This window comes from Urocitellus parryii, chromosome 12 (genome assembly GCF_045843805.1).
Source record: "Urocitellus parryii isolate mUroPar1 chromosome 12, mUroPar1.hap1, whole genome shotgun sequence".
In the NCBI taxonomy this organism is placed as follows: domain Eukaryota; kingdom Metazoa; phylum Chordata; class Mammalia; order Rodentia; family Sciuridae; genus Urocitellus; species Urocitellus parryii.
The window spans coordinates 102,932,212-102,947,284 of NC_135542.1; the positions used below are offsets into that span (position 1 = coordinate 102,932,212).

Below are 15,073 nucleotides of genomic sequence, written 5' to 3' on the forward strand. Positions count from 1 at the left end.
GTTGGTAGGCTTTTGATAGCATCTTTAATTTCATTATTTGAAATTGATCTGTTTAAATTTGCTATGTCCTCCTGATTCAATTTGTGTAGTTCATATGTCTCTAGGAATTTGTTGGTGTCTTCAAGATTTTTTATTTAATTACAGTATAAATATTTATTATTATTATCTGTATTTCAGTAGTCTCCATTGCAATATTTCCTTTTTCATCACCAATTTTAGTAATTTGAGATCTCACTCTGTTTTTATTCATTAGTTTGGCTAAGGGTTTATCAATTTCATCAAACAACCACCTTTTTGTCAATTTTTTGGATTTTTTTGTGTATGTGTGTTTCAATTCCATTGATTTCAGCTCTGATTTTAATTATTTCTTGTCTTCTTCTGCTTTTGCTTTTTATTTGTTCTTATTTTATTAGGGCTCTGACATGTAATATTAGGTAATTTATTTGTTGACATTCCATGCTTTTAATGAATGAGCTCAATAAAATGAATTATCCTCTTAGAACTGCCTTCATTGTGTCCCAGAGATTTTGATAAGTTGTATTGGTATTCTCATTTACCTATAAGTTTTTTTTTTTATTTCATCCATGATTTCTTCTACTATTGATTGGGGTCATTCAGTAGAGTATTATTTAGTCTCCAGGTTTTAGAGTAGCTTCTATTTCATTATCATTGATTTCTATTTTCATTTCATTATGATCTGATAGAATGCAAGTATTATCTCCATTTGTTTTGCAGTTGCTAAGACTTGCTTTGTGGCACATAATATGGTGTATTTTAGAAAAGGATCTATTGTGCTGCTGAGAAGAAAGTGTATTCAGTCATTGATGGATGGAATATTCTATATATGTCTGTTACATCTAAATTATTAATTGTAACTTTTAGTTCTATATCTTCTTTATTTAATTGTTGTTTAGATGACATAGCCTGTGGTGAGAGAGGTGTGTTATAGTCCCCAGTAGTATTATGTTGTGGTCTATTTGCTTCTTGAAATTGAGAATTGCTTATTTGATGTACATAGAAGCTTCATTATTTAGGGCATAAATATTTATGATTATTATTTTGTATTGATATATAATTCCCATAAGCAGTATGAAATGTCCTTCTCTGTCCCTTAACTTTGGCTTGAAGACTAGTTTATCTGATATTAGGATAGAAACCCCTGCTTGTTTATGAGATCCATGTGAATGATATGTTTTTCCCAGTCTGAATGTCCTTGCCTATCAGGTGAGTCTCTTGGAGACAGCATATTGTTGGGCCTTGGATTAAAAAATCCAATCTATTAGTCAGTGTCTTCAGATTGATGAGTTTAGGCCATTTACATAAATGTTATATTGAGAAATGATTTTTATTCCCAGTCATTTTTATTTATTTATGGTTTTAAACTTTAATTAGTTTCTTCTTTGATTGACTAGTCATCTAGTGTAGTTCCCCCCTTTGGAGTCTACATTATTTTTTATTTCTTTTTTATGAGATATTTTATTGAGTATTTTATAGTGCAGGCTTTCTAGTTGTGAATTCTTTTAACTTTTATTTGTCATGGAAGGTTATCATTTCATCCTCAATTCTGAAGCTTAATTTTGGTGGGTATAGTATTCTTGGTGGGCATTTTCTTTAAGAGCTTGGTATATATTATTCCAAGACCTCCCGGCTTTGAGGGTCTGGGTTGAGAAATCTGCTGAAATCTGGATTGGTTTCCCTCTAAATATGAAGTGTTTTTTTTCCTCTGGCAGCCTTTAAAATTGTATCCTTGTTCTGTGTGTCAGGCATTTTATAATAATATGCTTTGGAGTGGGCCTGTTATTATTTTGTGTATTTGGGGTCTTTCCTTTATCTGATTTTTCCATCTTGTTCTTTAGTTTTGGGAAATTTTTAAGTATTATTTCACTGAAAAGATTGTGCATTCCTTTGGTTTGTATTTCCCAGCCTTCATCTGTTCTGATAAATCTTAAATTTGGTCTTTTCAGGTTATTCTATATTTCTTGGAAGTTTTGTTCATGGTCTCTTAACATCTATACTGTTTGCTCAACTTTATTAAGAAGATTGCCTGAAACTCTGTCTTCCAAAGGGGTCTAGTCTGTTGGTGATGCCCTCCATTAAATTTTTAATTTGTGGGGCAGGGGTTGTGGCTCAGTGGTAGTGCACTTGCCTAGCATGCATGAGGCACTGGGTTTGATTCTCAGCATCATATACAAGTAAATAAAATAAAGGTCCATCAACAACTAAAAAAATTCTTTAAAAAATTAATTTGCTTTATTGATTCCTTCATTTAGAGGATTTCTGCTTGATTTTTTTGAATTTTTTTCTGAATCTCTATCTCTTTATTGAAGTGATCTTTCACTTCCTATATTTTCTCTCCGATTTCACTGCTTAGATCATCCTTTACCTTGCAGATCAGTTTAACTATGTACATTCTAAATTCCTTCTCTGACATTTCTTCCACTCTAATGTAGATGGAGTCTATTATTGAAGTATCTTGGTTTGTTTGGTGCTTTTTCATAACGTTTGTGTGTCTACGCATCTAATAGTATGGCTCTGAGGCAGTGGAGATTCTACCCAATGGACTTAGAGTATCCCGGAAGGTTTCTAGTACCTAACTGTTTAGGGGGAGACAAATAATTACAACAACCAATACAAACAGTATACAGCATTAAACCAAATCGTTTCTGCTATGACATCTATAGTTTTAATTGTCACAATAAACAGAAAAGATATAATCAATTGTTGCCTACAATAAAAAACAATAAATTTGCAAAATGGTTTATAATTTGAATGGTGGATAGGGAGAGAACAGAAGCGATGTATGATGTGATGATAAATCAGGGAAGAGGAGAAAAGGTGTAAAAAATTAAAGGAATAGTGAAAGAGGAAACAATAGAGATTGGCTATTAGCAGAAGAGAGAATGATAATCAAGGGAAACAAATAAGTAAGAGAAAATATATATATGGTAAAAAAATTAAAAATAAATAAAAATTAAAGAATACAAAACAAAACTGAAATATACTAATCAAACTCCCTAGTCTTCAAAAAATGGATCCATGAATAATAACTGGTTTCAAAAATGCTAGAAATGAGGAAAAACAGCAAATATGAATATGTATAATGTCCAAGAATCCATTAAGGTCTAGTTAAACAGAGAAAAAGGAATAAAGAAAAAAAATCAATGAAGGTTAAAGAATTGTTTCCATTGTAATTCAAAAGATTCTCAGCTTCCCTTCTCCAAAGGGTTAGGTGGGCTCCTCTGGAGTATGGTGCTAGCTCTACCCTCAGGGTGGGGTTGCTGAGTTTGATTTTCTCCTGGTCACTTGGGCACACTCTGTTATGCAATGTGAATTTTCCAGGCACATATTTTAGGCTAATATTGGGATTACCAGGAATTGGCTCTCTAGCTGTCAGCTCCTGTGCTACAGTTGCAAAATGATTCTTTCCTCTGTCCTCCACACACACCTGAGAGAAATGCAGATTCTTCCCCACACAAGGATATTGTGCAGCATATCTTTCAGTTTAATCAGGCAGTGTCTTTAATCTCTAAATTCTCCATACCCAGACACACCTAAGTCCTCCTAAAAATGTGCATTCCTTGAATTCCCTCATTCTTCTACTTTGCTTGCAGAGGGACCACTTTGGCTGGTGTACATTCTAATCACAGCTATAGCAGTGATTATGGCACTGGAAATTTCTTCCTTATTTTATTATATCCAACCTCTTGAGTCCCCAGTCTGCTTTTAATGATCATTATTAAATTCCAGTAAAGTCCCTTCCCTTTTAAATTTTTATTTATTTATTTTTTGTTTAATGACCTTGTGGAGAAGCTGCGTATCTGCTTTCTTGGTTTCATGCCACAGAGCCACCAGAAAAGAGACTTTCTCTTTTCCACCATCTTGAAAACCCACATGATTTTCAAAGACAAGTGTCAGAGTTTGGAATTGTATATGCATTAGAAGGAGTTGGTTTTTTAATAATGACATGATAAAAATGTATTCAAATACAATCAGGCTTCAATTGGTTCCAGGTGAACTGGAGAAAGAAAGAAAAAGGAGACTGGAAGATTGTCCAAATGCAACTGCAATTTATGACAGATGCAAGTTGTCAAATGCCTTAACATGATGTAAAGAGTAGGAATGACAGAGAAGTGTTAGGAAGATGAATGGAGATAACTTTAACTATATTATATTTGAGCTCCTTTGTTTTAAAATTTTGTTGTGAATATCCTCCAAAATGCTTTCCTTTCAGATATCATGTGAGAGAACCCTTAGATTAACCCTAACTCGAAACCAACCTATCTCTAGAATCTAGTCCACTCCAGAATCACTGCAATGATTCATAGTGAATAATAATTCATCAAGTCACATTGTTTTTGTTTTCTAGTGCATATAAAAGATACAAAAGTTATGTTTACACTATAGTCTATTAAGTGTGCAATAGCATTATGTCTAAAAGCAATGCATAAATCTTAATTTAAAAATACTTTGTAACTAAAAGTGTGCTAACAATCATCTGAACTATTGAAAAAAATGGCACCAATAGACTTGCTTGATGCAGGTTGCTACAGAACTTTAATTGGTTAAAAATTAATTATCTGTGAAGTGCAATAAAGTGAAGCACAATTAAACAAGGTATGTATGAAGAATTATTCTCATCTGTCCTTTCTTAATAGGAACTGGAAAACATGTTTATATTGTAAACTATTGGACTTTTTATTATAATAATAAAATATCAAACATTCTGAGCTAACAGATAATGTACTCTTAGATAATAACATTATAAATGCATGTATATTCAATTATTTTAATATATTTTATAATGACCCTTTAAAATCCAATATGATATATTTTATGATTTATGTGAATTGTTTTATGTAGATGTTAAGTACTTTAGTGACCAACTGGAAAAATATCACAAACAGCACAAGGATGCACTGGCTCTAAAACCCACCAGAAATGTAGGATTGCTGCTCATAGACACCAAGCTGCTAAAAGAAAAATTAATTCCATCACCTTTTCGATGCTTGGAGGTAACTATGAACTAGGAAAAATTTTAATTATGGTCTCTACAATCATTTCTTGGTTTCAACAACAAAAGTAAAACAAGTTTCTTGTATTGTAAAGATAGAAATGAATAGAAGACTACTTGTCATCCTTAATTTCTAAGAAAAATTTCATGTTTTTTCTATCACAAGCATAATCTGCTTATAGATTTAATAGAGAAGAGATCTGCAAATGTCAGACTAACCTCTTACTCCTACTTCTTTTTCTTTTGTGGGAATGTTTCAAGACTTCCAGGTAAGAGATACTACTGTTACATTTCAGTGTCCTAGTAGCAATGCTGCTTGATTCTATGATATTGAGATCTAGTTTAAAGAATCATTTCCTTATTTGGAATATAGAATAATTCATAAAAACATGACAATAAATTCCTTTGGAGCCAGCATGTATCTGTATGTTCCCAAATGACTCCAAGGAGACAAAGCTATAGAATAGAAATTGGAGAAATAAAAGGTCAATACAGCCTGCCTCTTGCTTTATACACAAGATTATCAAAATGCAACTGCAATCATACGCCAGATGGAGACTGACAAATGCCTTAACCATTATGTAAGGAGCAGGAATGGCAAAGAAATGTGGGGAAGAAGAATGGAGCTCTTGAGTTTCAAAATTTTGTTGTCATTCTCAAAATGACTGGAAGATAGTTGAGACACATTGTCTATGGCTGCTTTCTTACTGTTAAGGGCAGAGTTGAATGGTTGCAACAGAGATTATATGTCTTGCAAATCCGAGATATTTAATATATGACCCTATGGAATATCCTTGCTGACTCTTTATGTAGGTAACAGAAGATAGAGCATTGGCTAAAATGCTGAGGGCCTAAGTGCCAGTATGTTCTGTCATTAATTAGTTGTATGACATTGAATTTACTCCTAGGTCTTTACTTCTTCATCTGTTAAAAAAGAAAATGACTCTACATATAATTAGAGAAAACTCAACTTTCACAAACATTTTTGAGCCCTAGTATATATCAAGCAAAGAAAATCAAACTCAAACTGTCTTAAGCAATCAGAAAATGTATGGGTTTATGCAACCAAACAGTCCAGGGATTAGGTAGACAGTCAGGAGGTTTCATCTAATGGTTTGATATTACCATGGACCAAATTTCTTTCATTTTCCTTTCTGGGCTGTCAATGTATCATCTTCATACTAAAGTGAGCATTTTTTTTTCAAATATTTGTTAAATGGTTGTTGAAAGCTCCTCAGGCCAATTATTTCCTTGTTTGTATACAAAAAGAAAATAGAGATTTGGCTTCTGTGTACACATTCCTCTCAGCCGTGAACAGAAGTCCCAGGATCAGTTAAGGGAAGACATCCATCCTAATCCAATCAGCATGCTCATGTTTGCCTAAAACACTCAGACCCTCTCTTTGTTCCTGAAGTAGAGATCAGTTTCTCCCAGACCATATAGCTACCACCCAACATGAAAGGAAAGAGAATAACGCTGGAGAGGGCAGCACAGAGCACACTACAGAGAGCAAAGAAGCAGAAAGTACACTTGCAAGATTTGAGAGAATTTAGGGAAACTATTTAGTAAGCTGTGCAGCCTATTTTGTATAAAAATGATCTATAAAATCTGATCTTTTTGGTTCATTTGACTAGCAATGATTTAATGAGAAAAAATATTCCCTTCACATGTATTGCTGTTTCCAAAACTTGACGATTTAGCAGATGTCCACTTAGGACTTATTTAAAATATATAACAAAGTAAAAATATTCATGTATTTATGATTCACATTTTCTTTCTCTTTCTTAGGTGCTGAATTTTATGCTTCCTCGTTTAAGCAAGAAAAAAGTGGATGCTATTATCTCTGAGGCCCAAGATGCAGAGTATAAACTTGAATTTGTTCCAAGCACTACCATAGAATATGTTAACAGTTTAGTATTTCTTGATGAAATTCAGGAACGGGTGAGTTTATTAGCTTACATAACTTAATATTCCTGTTCTTAAGGTAGGAAAATAGTATGTGTGATAAGAAAACTTGAGGGACTATGAGTCAGAACCACTGTCAAAATATCAGAAATACTTTCAAAGTAAAGGCACCCTACATTACAGCATTAATGACCCCTTACATTTACCAAACTCTTACTCCTAGTCAGGAATTTTGTTAATTTTTTTACATGTGCTAAATTTTTAATCCTCACAAAAACTTGAGAAGTATGAATAATTTTATCCTGATTCTACTGACGAGGAAACAGGGACTAAAATAGGTTATGCTGTCCAAAATCACAGAACTTGTATGTGGTAAAGCTGGAATTTTGACCACAAAACCAAAATTCTCAACCATACTTTATTGCAATTCTAATTTTAATAAATGGTAATAGAATGGTAACCAGATATTAGTCATTACAGAAGTCTTAACCCTTAATACATAGCTGCATAATAGTCAGTAACCTTTCTATTAAAAATGGACAAAGTTACAAACTCTGAACCACTTAAGTGGGAAGGTGGGAGCGGGGAGTAAAATGTGTATATGGATACTGAAGGAATGCAAATGAAAGGCGCTCTCTCTCTCTCTCTCTCTCTCTCTCTCTCTCTCTCTCTCTTTCACACACACACACACACACACACACACACACACACACACATCCTCACTCAAATCTTTTGTCTGCCTTGCTTCTTTCTCCTACAAACTTGATTTACTTCTGTCAGTCTGTGGCAGGCAATCCGGCATTTGACTTTAATAGTTGGTTTTTCGAAACTTTCATTCATAGCAGTTTGGCATTGAAATAGAAATAAATTACTTTCTTAAATGCCTGAAAATTGAAGAATTATTATGAATAAATAATATAAACTGAATAAGTCATTAACAACTGGGCAGTTTGTAATGTATTATTAACAAAATTAACAGTAAAGTCTATTTCTCATGCCTACAAAAATAACAATCTTGTGTATCATTTTAAGAATAGCATTTCTCCAAGGGACAGATAATTTTTTATTTCCCCCAGATGTGCTTTTACATCATCCCATGAGTCTACAGATGGCAAGCATTTATCATTATTTGTATTTATTAAGCTTTTTTAGACAAATAAACAAAACCCAGGTAATTTATCTTAAGCCAAAATGGGGCTCTCATTTAAGAATTCAAAGGTGTTTCATGGATCCCTTTCCTCTTCAAGAGCGTAATTAGGCTCAGGAAATGATTAGAATCAGTACAGATCAGCTTTAGGAATCCGAGTTAGACTTCACTCTCCTTCTCTCTGCATTTCTCTTCCTCTCTATATCTCTTTGAAGGTCTGCTTCACTTCTCTTCCAATACAATGAGGCTGCTAGTTCATTCTGTGCTGCAGCCCAGCTGGCTGGGCAAAATAACGGGGGGGGGGGGGCAACTTGTGTACGTTGATACAGCAGGAGTGGGAGCTGTTTATTGTAGGATAACAGAGGTATTTATACATTCCACACAGCTTATGTTAATTAGCATAAACTAGATACATCAGTCAACCAATAAGGAATCGCCACACTTAATGGCTCGCTGGCGTTACTTCATAAACCATTCCCTCTGGCATTTTGCCAGGCGTCATCCAGACTTGTTTACAGACTCAATCCTGTAGTAGCAAATATGGCCACCAGCAGCTCCCAAGTGACAGGTTGCAAGTCTAACAGCCACAAAAGAAGATAATTTATCCTTCCAATAGTGATTCTACTATCTAGTAAATGGATTTAGCCCCATCCCGCTCCAATTTTATCAACTATGTTAGGAGGGTAAGATCATATCATAATCAAAGGCTTAGTGTGGTTCTAGAGTAGGAAGTTTCTGTGTACAGAAAACAAGACTGTCCCATCTCCAGGAATTTATTCATGGTTTCTGGGTAGTATGTTTGGGAAGTAGCTTCCCTTAAGGAGATGCTCTTCATAACAGATAGCTTTTTTTGTAACTTCATTAATTCAATCAGCAAATTTAGAGAACACTTACTTAGCAGAATACAAGGATTACAACAATAACTAAACCTGTTTTCAAGGAGATCAGAGTCTAGAATGAAAGTAGACAATTATGATACAATTAGTAGAGGTACAAGAAACAGTTGTAAGGACTACGGCTTTTTTAATCACTCTTGTCTATGGGTCACAGAAGACTTTGTGGAGGATAGCGTATTTAAGGTATGTGCTAAAATACATCAAACATTTAGCTAGGCATTTCAAGGAGAGAGAAAAAACCAATAACAAAGATATGAGGCAAGATGACAAAAAACATGATTTGGGAACTGGTGAAGTGCTATGTAAACTGTGTGTTGCTAAAGCAGGAGAGAAGAAATGAATTCTAGAAATGTTAAGTATAAGTGAAAGGACAACTGAATAAGAGGACAAGCAAAGAGTCTGAGATGACTCCTAGGTATCTTTTTATAGTTGATGGGCTGATAGTAGTATCATACCAGCACAGGCAGGTTAGGCTGCACAATACATTTCGGAGAGTAAAAGAGACACCATAAAGTATTATACCAGGACAATAAATATAAACCAAGACACTCTCAGGAAACCTGGATATATGCTTATACAAAGTATAAGAAATACAGGATGATTAACAGATCTTGGTGTAGAGAGATTTCTATTTATAACTTGTTTGAGATATTAGCCATTTTGTTGAAAGCAATCAAAACTAATATAGATAGCTTAGAAAGTGGGAATGTTTAATCTAAGTTTTCTTGGAAATCTTTTGGAATAAAAAGGAATGAATAGAGAGAGGCCTTTAAAAGGATAAGAACTAGAGTATAGAATAGCATAAGGAAATGCCACATTTTTTAATCCATTCATCTATTGAAGGGCATCTGGGTTGGTTCCACAGTCTTGCTATTGTGAATTGTGCTGCTATGAACATCGATGTGGCAGTGTCCCTGTAGTACGCTCTTTTAAGGTCTTCAGGGAATAGTCCCAGAAGGGCAATAGCTGGGTCAAATGGTGGTCCCATTCCCGGCTTTCCCAGGAATCTCCATACTGCTTTCCAAATTGGCCGCACCAATTTGCAGTCCCACCAGCAATGTACAAGAGTACCCTTTTCCCCACATCCTCACCAGCACTTGTTGTTGTTTGACTTCAGAATGGCTGCCAATCTTACTGGAGTGAGATGGTATCTTAGGGTGGTTTTGATTTGCCTTTCTCTGACTGCTAGAGATGGTGAGCATTTTTTCATGTACTTGTTGATTGATTGTATGTCCTCCTCTGAGAAGTGTCTGTTCAGGTCCTTGGCCCATTTGTTGATTGGGTCATTTATTATGGTATTGTCTAATTTTTTGAGTTCTTTATATACTCTGGATATTAGGGCTCTATCTGAAGTGTGAGGAGTAAAAATTTGTTCCCAGGATGTAGGCTCCCTATTTACCTCTCTTATTGTTTCTCTTGCTGAGAAAAAAACTTTTTTAGTTTAATGGATTTAGATGAATGGATAAAAAAAAAATGTGGCATTTATACACAATGGAGTATTACGCAGCACTAAAAAATGACAAAATCATGGGATTTGCAGGGAAATGGATGGCACTAGAGCAGATTATGCTAAGCGAAGCTAGCCAATCCCTAAAAAGCAAATGCCAAATGTCTTCTTTGATATAATGAGAGCAACTAAGAACAGAGCACGGAGGAAGAGCAGGAGGAAAAGGTTAACATTAAACAGAGACATGAGGTGGGAGGGAAAGGGAGAGAAAAGGGAAATTGCATGGAAATGGAAGGAGACCCTCATTGTTACACAAAATTACATATAAGAGGTTGTAAGGGGAATGGGAAAAAAACAAGGAGAGAAATGAATTACAGTAGATGGGGTAGAGAGAGAAGATGGGAGGGGAGGGGAGGGGGGATAGTAGAGGATAGGAAAGACAGCAGAATACAACAGTTATTAATATGGCATTATGTAAAAATGTGGATGTGTAACCGATGTGATTCTGCAATCTGTATTTGGGGTAAAAATGGGAGTTCATAACCCACTTGAATCTAATGTATGAAATATGATATGTCAAGAGCTTTGTAATGTTTTGAACAACCAATAAAAAAAAAGAATAGCATAAGGAAACAGAAAAGGCCTCTCCTCCTTCTCTCATCTCTGTTCCTCTCTAGAACAGTGGTTCTCAAAGGTGATCTTTAAACTAGCAGCATTATTAGGACCTGGAATTTGGTAGAAATGCACATCTTGGATCCTACCCTAGATTTTCTGAATCAGAAATTCCAAAAGAGCTCAGCAATCTGTTTTAACAAACTTTCCAAAGTCATTTCTGCCTAAGTTACAGGTTGAGAACTATTTGTCTAAAAGGCTCTCTATAGTTATCTTCTTATGTTAAGGACCTACTTTCTGCTTCCACCTGAAAGCATATGGCCTCTACCCACAACTATGCTGCTTAGTTCAGCTTATGGCTAGAGACTGAATCAAATAATATGAACATGGCAGCTTCCTGCCTAACAAGGAAAACTTGGGGGCTGAGGCAATTGGAGGATTTCTCCCAAATTGGAGAATTTAGATAACATTGTGTTCTTTCTTGCCAGAAATTTAAGAGAAACAGGAACTTTTTGCCCATAGAAGGTAGGACATCAAAATGAAGATGTTAAGTATCACTTGGATATAACAAAATAATTTAAACAATAGTGAACCTAGATCATGTTCTGAACTTATGCAGCCAGGAACAAAGACTGTCCATACCACAGGGGATGTTCTGGGACTAATCACTGCTCAGCATACATGCCTGAAAACTAAGACATTAAAGCTGAACATCCACACAGAATATATTTTCTTGAAAGACATTAAATATTAGCACTGCTTAATGCTGCTAAAGAAAAATGAAGAGAGGGGCAGAGGGAGAAAGAGAGAGAAATAACATTTCTATGTGCATTACTAACTTCTCAGCTCTGACCACTTACCTCCTGGGCCTGGTTTACCTGTGTTCCATAAATGACTGTATTTATCACCCAGTCAACTTCAGCCAATTTGATTGTAGTGTTAAAAACACAACTCCTCCTGTGCTGACCATTCACAGCTTGATGTTTATATTGCACAGGGGTTGTCTCCTATTAAAAAAACCTGAAGGGTAAAATAGAACTCTACTACATTTAATGAATAACCAATGTTTCCATTTAGATTGAAAGCCTGGAAGATGAAGGGAATGTAGTGGTTCAAATGTACAAGCTTATTGAACAGTATCAGATAGCTACACCTCCTGAAGACTTCGCTGTTTTTGCAACTATGAAGCCATCCATTATTGCTGTTCGAAATGCCATTGATAGAGCAGTGGGTGACAGAGAAACAAGCATTAAGCAATTTTCTCTGCATTTGGGTAGAGATCTTGAAGATCTAAATGAAGAAGTGAATGAAATAAAGCTGCAAGCACAGGTAAGATAAAGCAGGATTTTTTAATCTGAGAAAAGTTTGATTATTATAGTTTTTTAAAATTAAAATATAACTGAAAAGTTGTATATATTTATAGTATCTTACATGGCATTTTGATACATGCACATAGTGTGAAATATATTAAGCTTATTAACCTGCCCATCACTTTATACATTTATTTTTTGTGGTAAGAACATTTAAAATCTACACTTCAAACCATTTTGGAAATATACTTCACTTTACTTTATTTTAAATTTGTTTTTATTAACTGTCAACAATATCTTTGAGCTGCTATTTAAAGTGTTTCTGAACCTCTGTTTTTATATACTGAATAAATTCCAGACTATCACAAGAAAAGTCTATATGTAATATTGAATTTTCTAATCTTCCTAGCATTATTATTTTTAAATGAGTGTTTTTATTACTTCTTAAAATATTTATAACTGTTTCACAATTTTAAAATTTGCTTAGCATATTAAATTAAATTAAATTAAATGATATCAAAGATTATTTGGTTAAATTGTATCAATTTTACCATAGAAAAGATTCAGAATTTAGAATAGATCTAGGTGACTCTTAACTAAAGTCTGCCTGAAAATAATCATTTTGTAATGACTTATTATTTTATTATTAGCATTGGCTAAATCTTACCACAGAATTATAAAACCATGTAAAGTTATAATAAAAGTTTAAAAAATGGAAAAACTCAATGTCCATCAACAGATGATTAATAAAGTACAAAAGAGATTAGTAAAATACATGAAGGTAATTCACTCTGAAATAAAATACAGATATTAAAGATTATAATATACACTTATACACATTGACATGGAAATAGTAAAGGCAGATAACATTGTGTTTTTTCCTATTTATCAAGCTCTGTTTTAAGGACTTAACATTGTTTTTGGTTTTGTGTTGAAGAATATTTGTATTTTCTCAGATGAAAGTGTATATCAATGTAATAACTGTATACTTCAATGAATTATCAGAAAGTGAACACATCATGTATCTGCATCTCAGAATGTCAAGCACTATAGCCTTACTGTTACCTTTAATGTGCCCTCTCCTATTCATTAATTCTTTGTTCTATTCCAGAGGCAGCTACTACCCTGAATTCTAATGTCATAAATAAGTTTTGCCTATTTCTGAACTTATGATTAACTAGAATGATACAGTATTTCTTTTACTTTGTTTTTGGTATCTTCCTGAAATTTGTCCATGCTGTGTGGATATAGTTTATTCTAATTTTTTGGCTTTGTATTATTTCATCATATTTTACATTTTAATTATCCATTCCATGGTTGATGGACATTAGGATCATTTAAAGCTTTTGGGAAAGATGAATAATACTCTAGAAGCATTCTCATATGTTTTTACATGTTTTAACTCATTTAATTCTCAAAACACCTATAGGTTGTATTAGTCACATTGTACAAGGAAGGAAATTAAGGTACAAGGAAGTTAAGCAATTTGCCCAGGATTGCACAGATAATAAATTATGGGAAAGGATTTAAGCTAAGGAAATCTGCTTTTAGTAGTTAATATTCTGCTATTAAAACAGGAGCAATTATCCTTGGTGCATGTAAATAGATAATTAGAAAGAGCAAACTCCCAGCACATGATTTGTTTGTAATCATGCATTTTAAATAGAATAATGTACATACACAAAAATGATAGCATGAGTTCCCCTACCATGCTTCCTCTATTGAGGGTTTTAAATTAATTCACTGTCACTCTTGGACAAAGAAGTGTAACTTCATTCTTTCCATACATAATAGCATCTTTCTGTCAAGAACCCCAATCTTGCTAATGGAAGAAAATTGAGGAGAAACCTAAATGTGGAAATTGATGATAGAAATGTTTATTTTATTCTAACTTGATCTCTTATATATTTTAATTCAATTCATAATCCTTCCTATGGGACATCTCTTCATCCTTACCACCATTCCCTCCCACCTATTGCATTTCCTTATGGTAGATGGAAAGGATAGATAGCTGGTCCTTATGCTATCTTGTAGACCATAGCAATTTTCATTGCAGTGTGACTGGATTCAGCCTGGTTGTCCCACAAAACTCTTAACTAAGAGTCCTTCCTGTTTCTTTAAGCACCATGCTAGTCCATACTGCTGCAATTCTATTTATTCCTTTTTATTAAAGAGTTAAATAAACTGTGACTTTCTCATCCTGGCCTTAGACAGCTTCAGGTTCACCAATTCTTTCAAGAATTCCCATTACCAGAATCAAGACACACAAGAACTTCAGGATTCCCAACATATTACACCAGAGTTTCAACACAATTATCTTCTGCCTGGACACTTCCCTTAACTTTTTCTAAGGCCATACTGAACAAGAGATGGAATAACTAGCCTCCCTAAACTAGGGCTATAATAGTTTTCAGACTTCTCCAATTTTCTTAGATTCTCCCAAACTTTAAGTTGTTTCTACTTTGTTCCTCAACTATTTCATTCTCATTCCTGGATTTTCAACTCAAAGGGTAGTTAGAACACATGTCTTTTTATTTATATATGTATGTATGTATGTATTTATTTATTTATATTGGGAATTGAACCCAGAGGTGCTTCAGCACTGAGCTACATCCCCAGCCCTTTTTATTTTATTTTGAGACAGGGTATAAGTTGCTGAGGGTCTCCCTAAATTATTGAGGCTACCATGAAACTCGTGATCCTCCTGACAGCCTACAAAGTTGCTGGGTTTATAGGCATGCACTA

General features: G+C 34.3%; 1 protein-coding gene across 1 annotated transcript in view; it reads left to right on the forward strand.

Moving 5' to 3' along the window:
- Dnah6 (dynein axonemal heavy chain 6) overlaps nucleotides 1–15,073 on the forward strand; it is a 275,338-nt gene that overhangs the window by 62,655 nt on the left and 197,610 nt on the right. Inside the window, exons 12-14 of the mRNA XM_026413801.2 lie at nucleotides 4,861–5,012; nucleotides 6,800–6,952; nucleotides 12,096–12,347. Coding sequence (XP_026269586.2) covers nucleotides 4,861–5,012; nucleotides 6,800–6,952; nucleotides 12,096–12,347 — 557 coding nt within the window. The remainder of the gene's footprint in view (nucleotides 1–4,860; nucleotides 5,013–6,799; nucleotides 6,953–12,095; nucleotides 12,348–15,073) is intronic.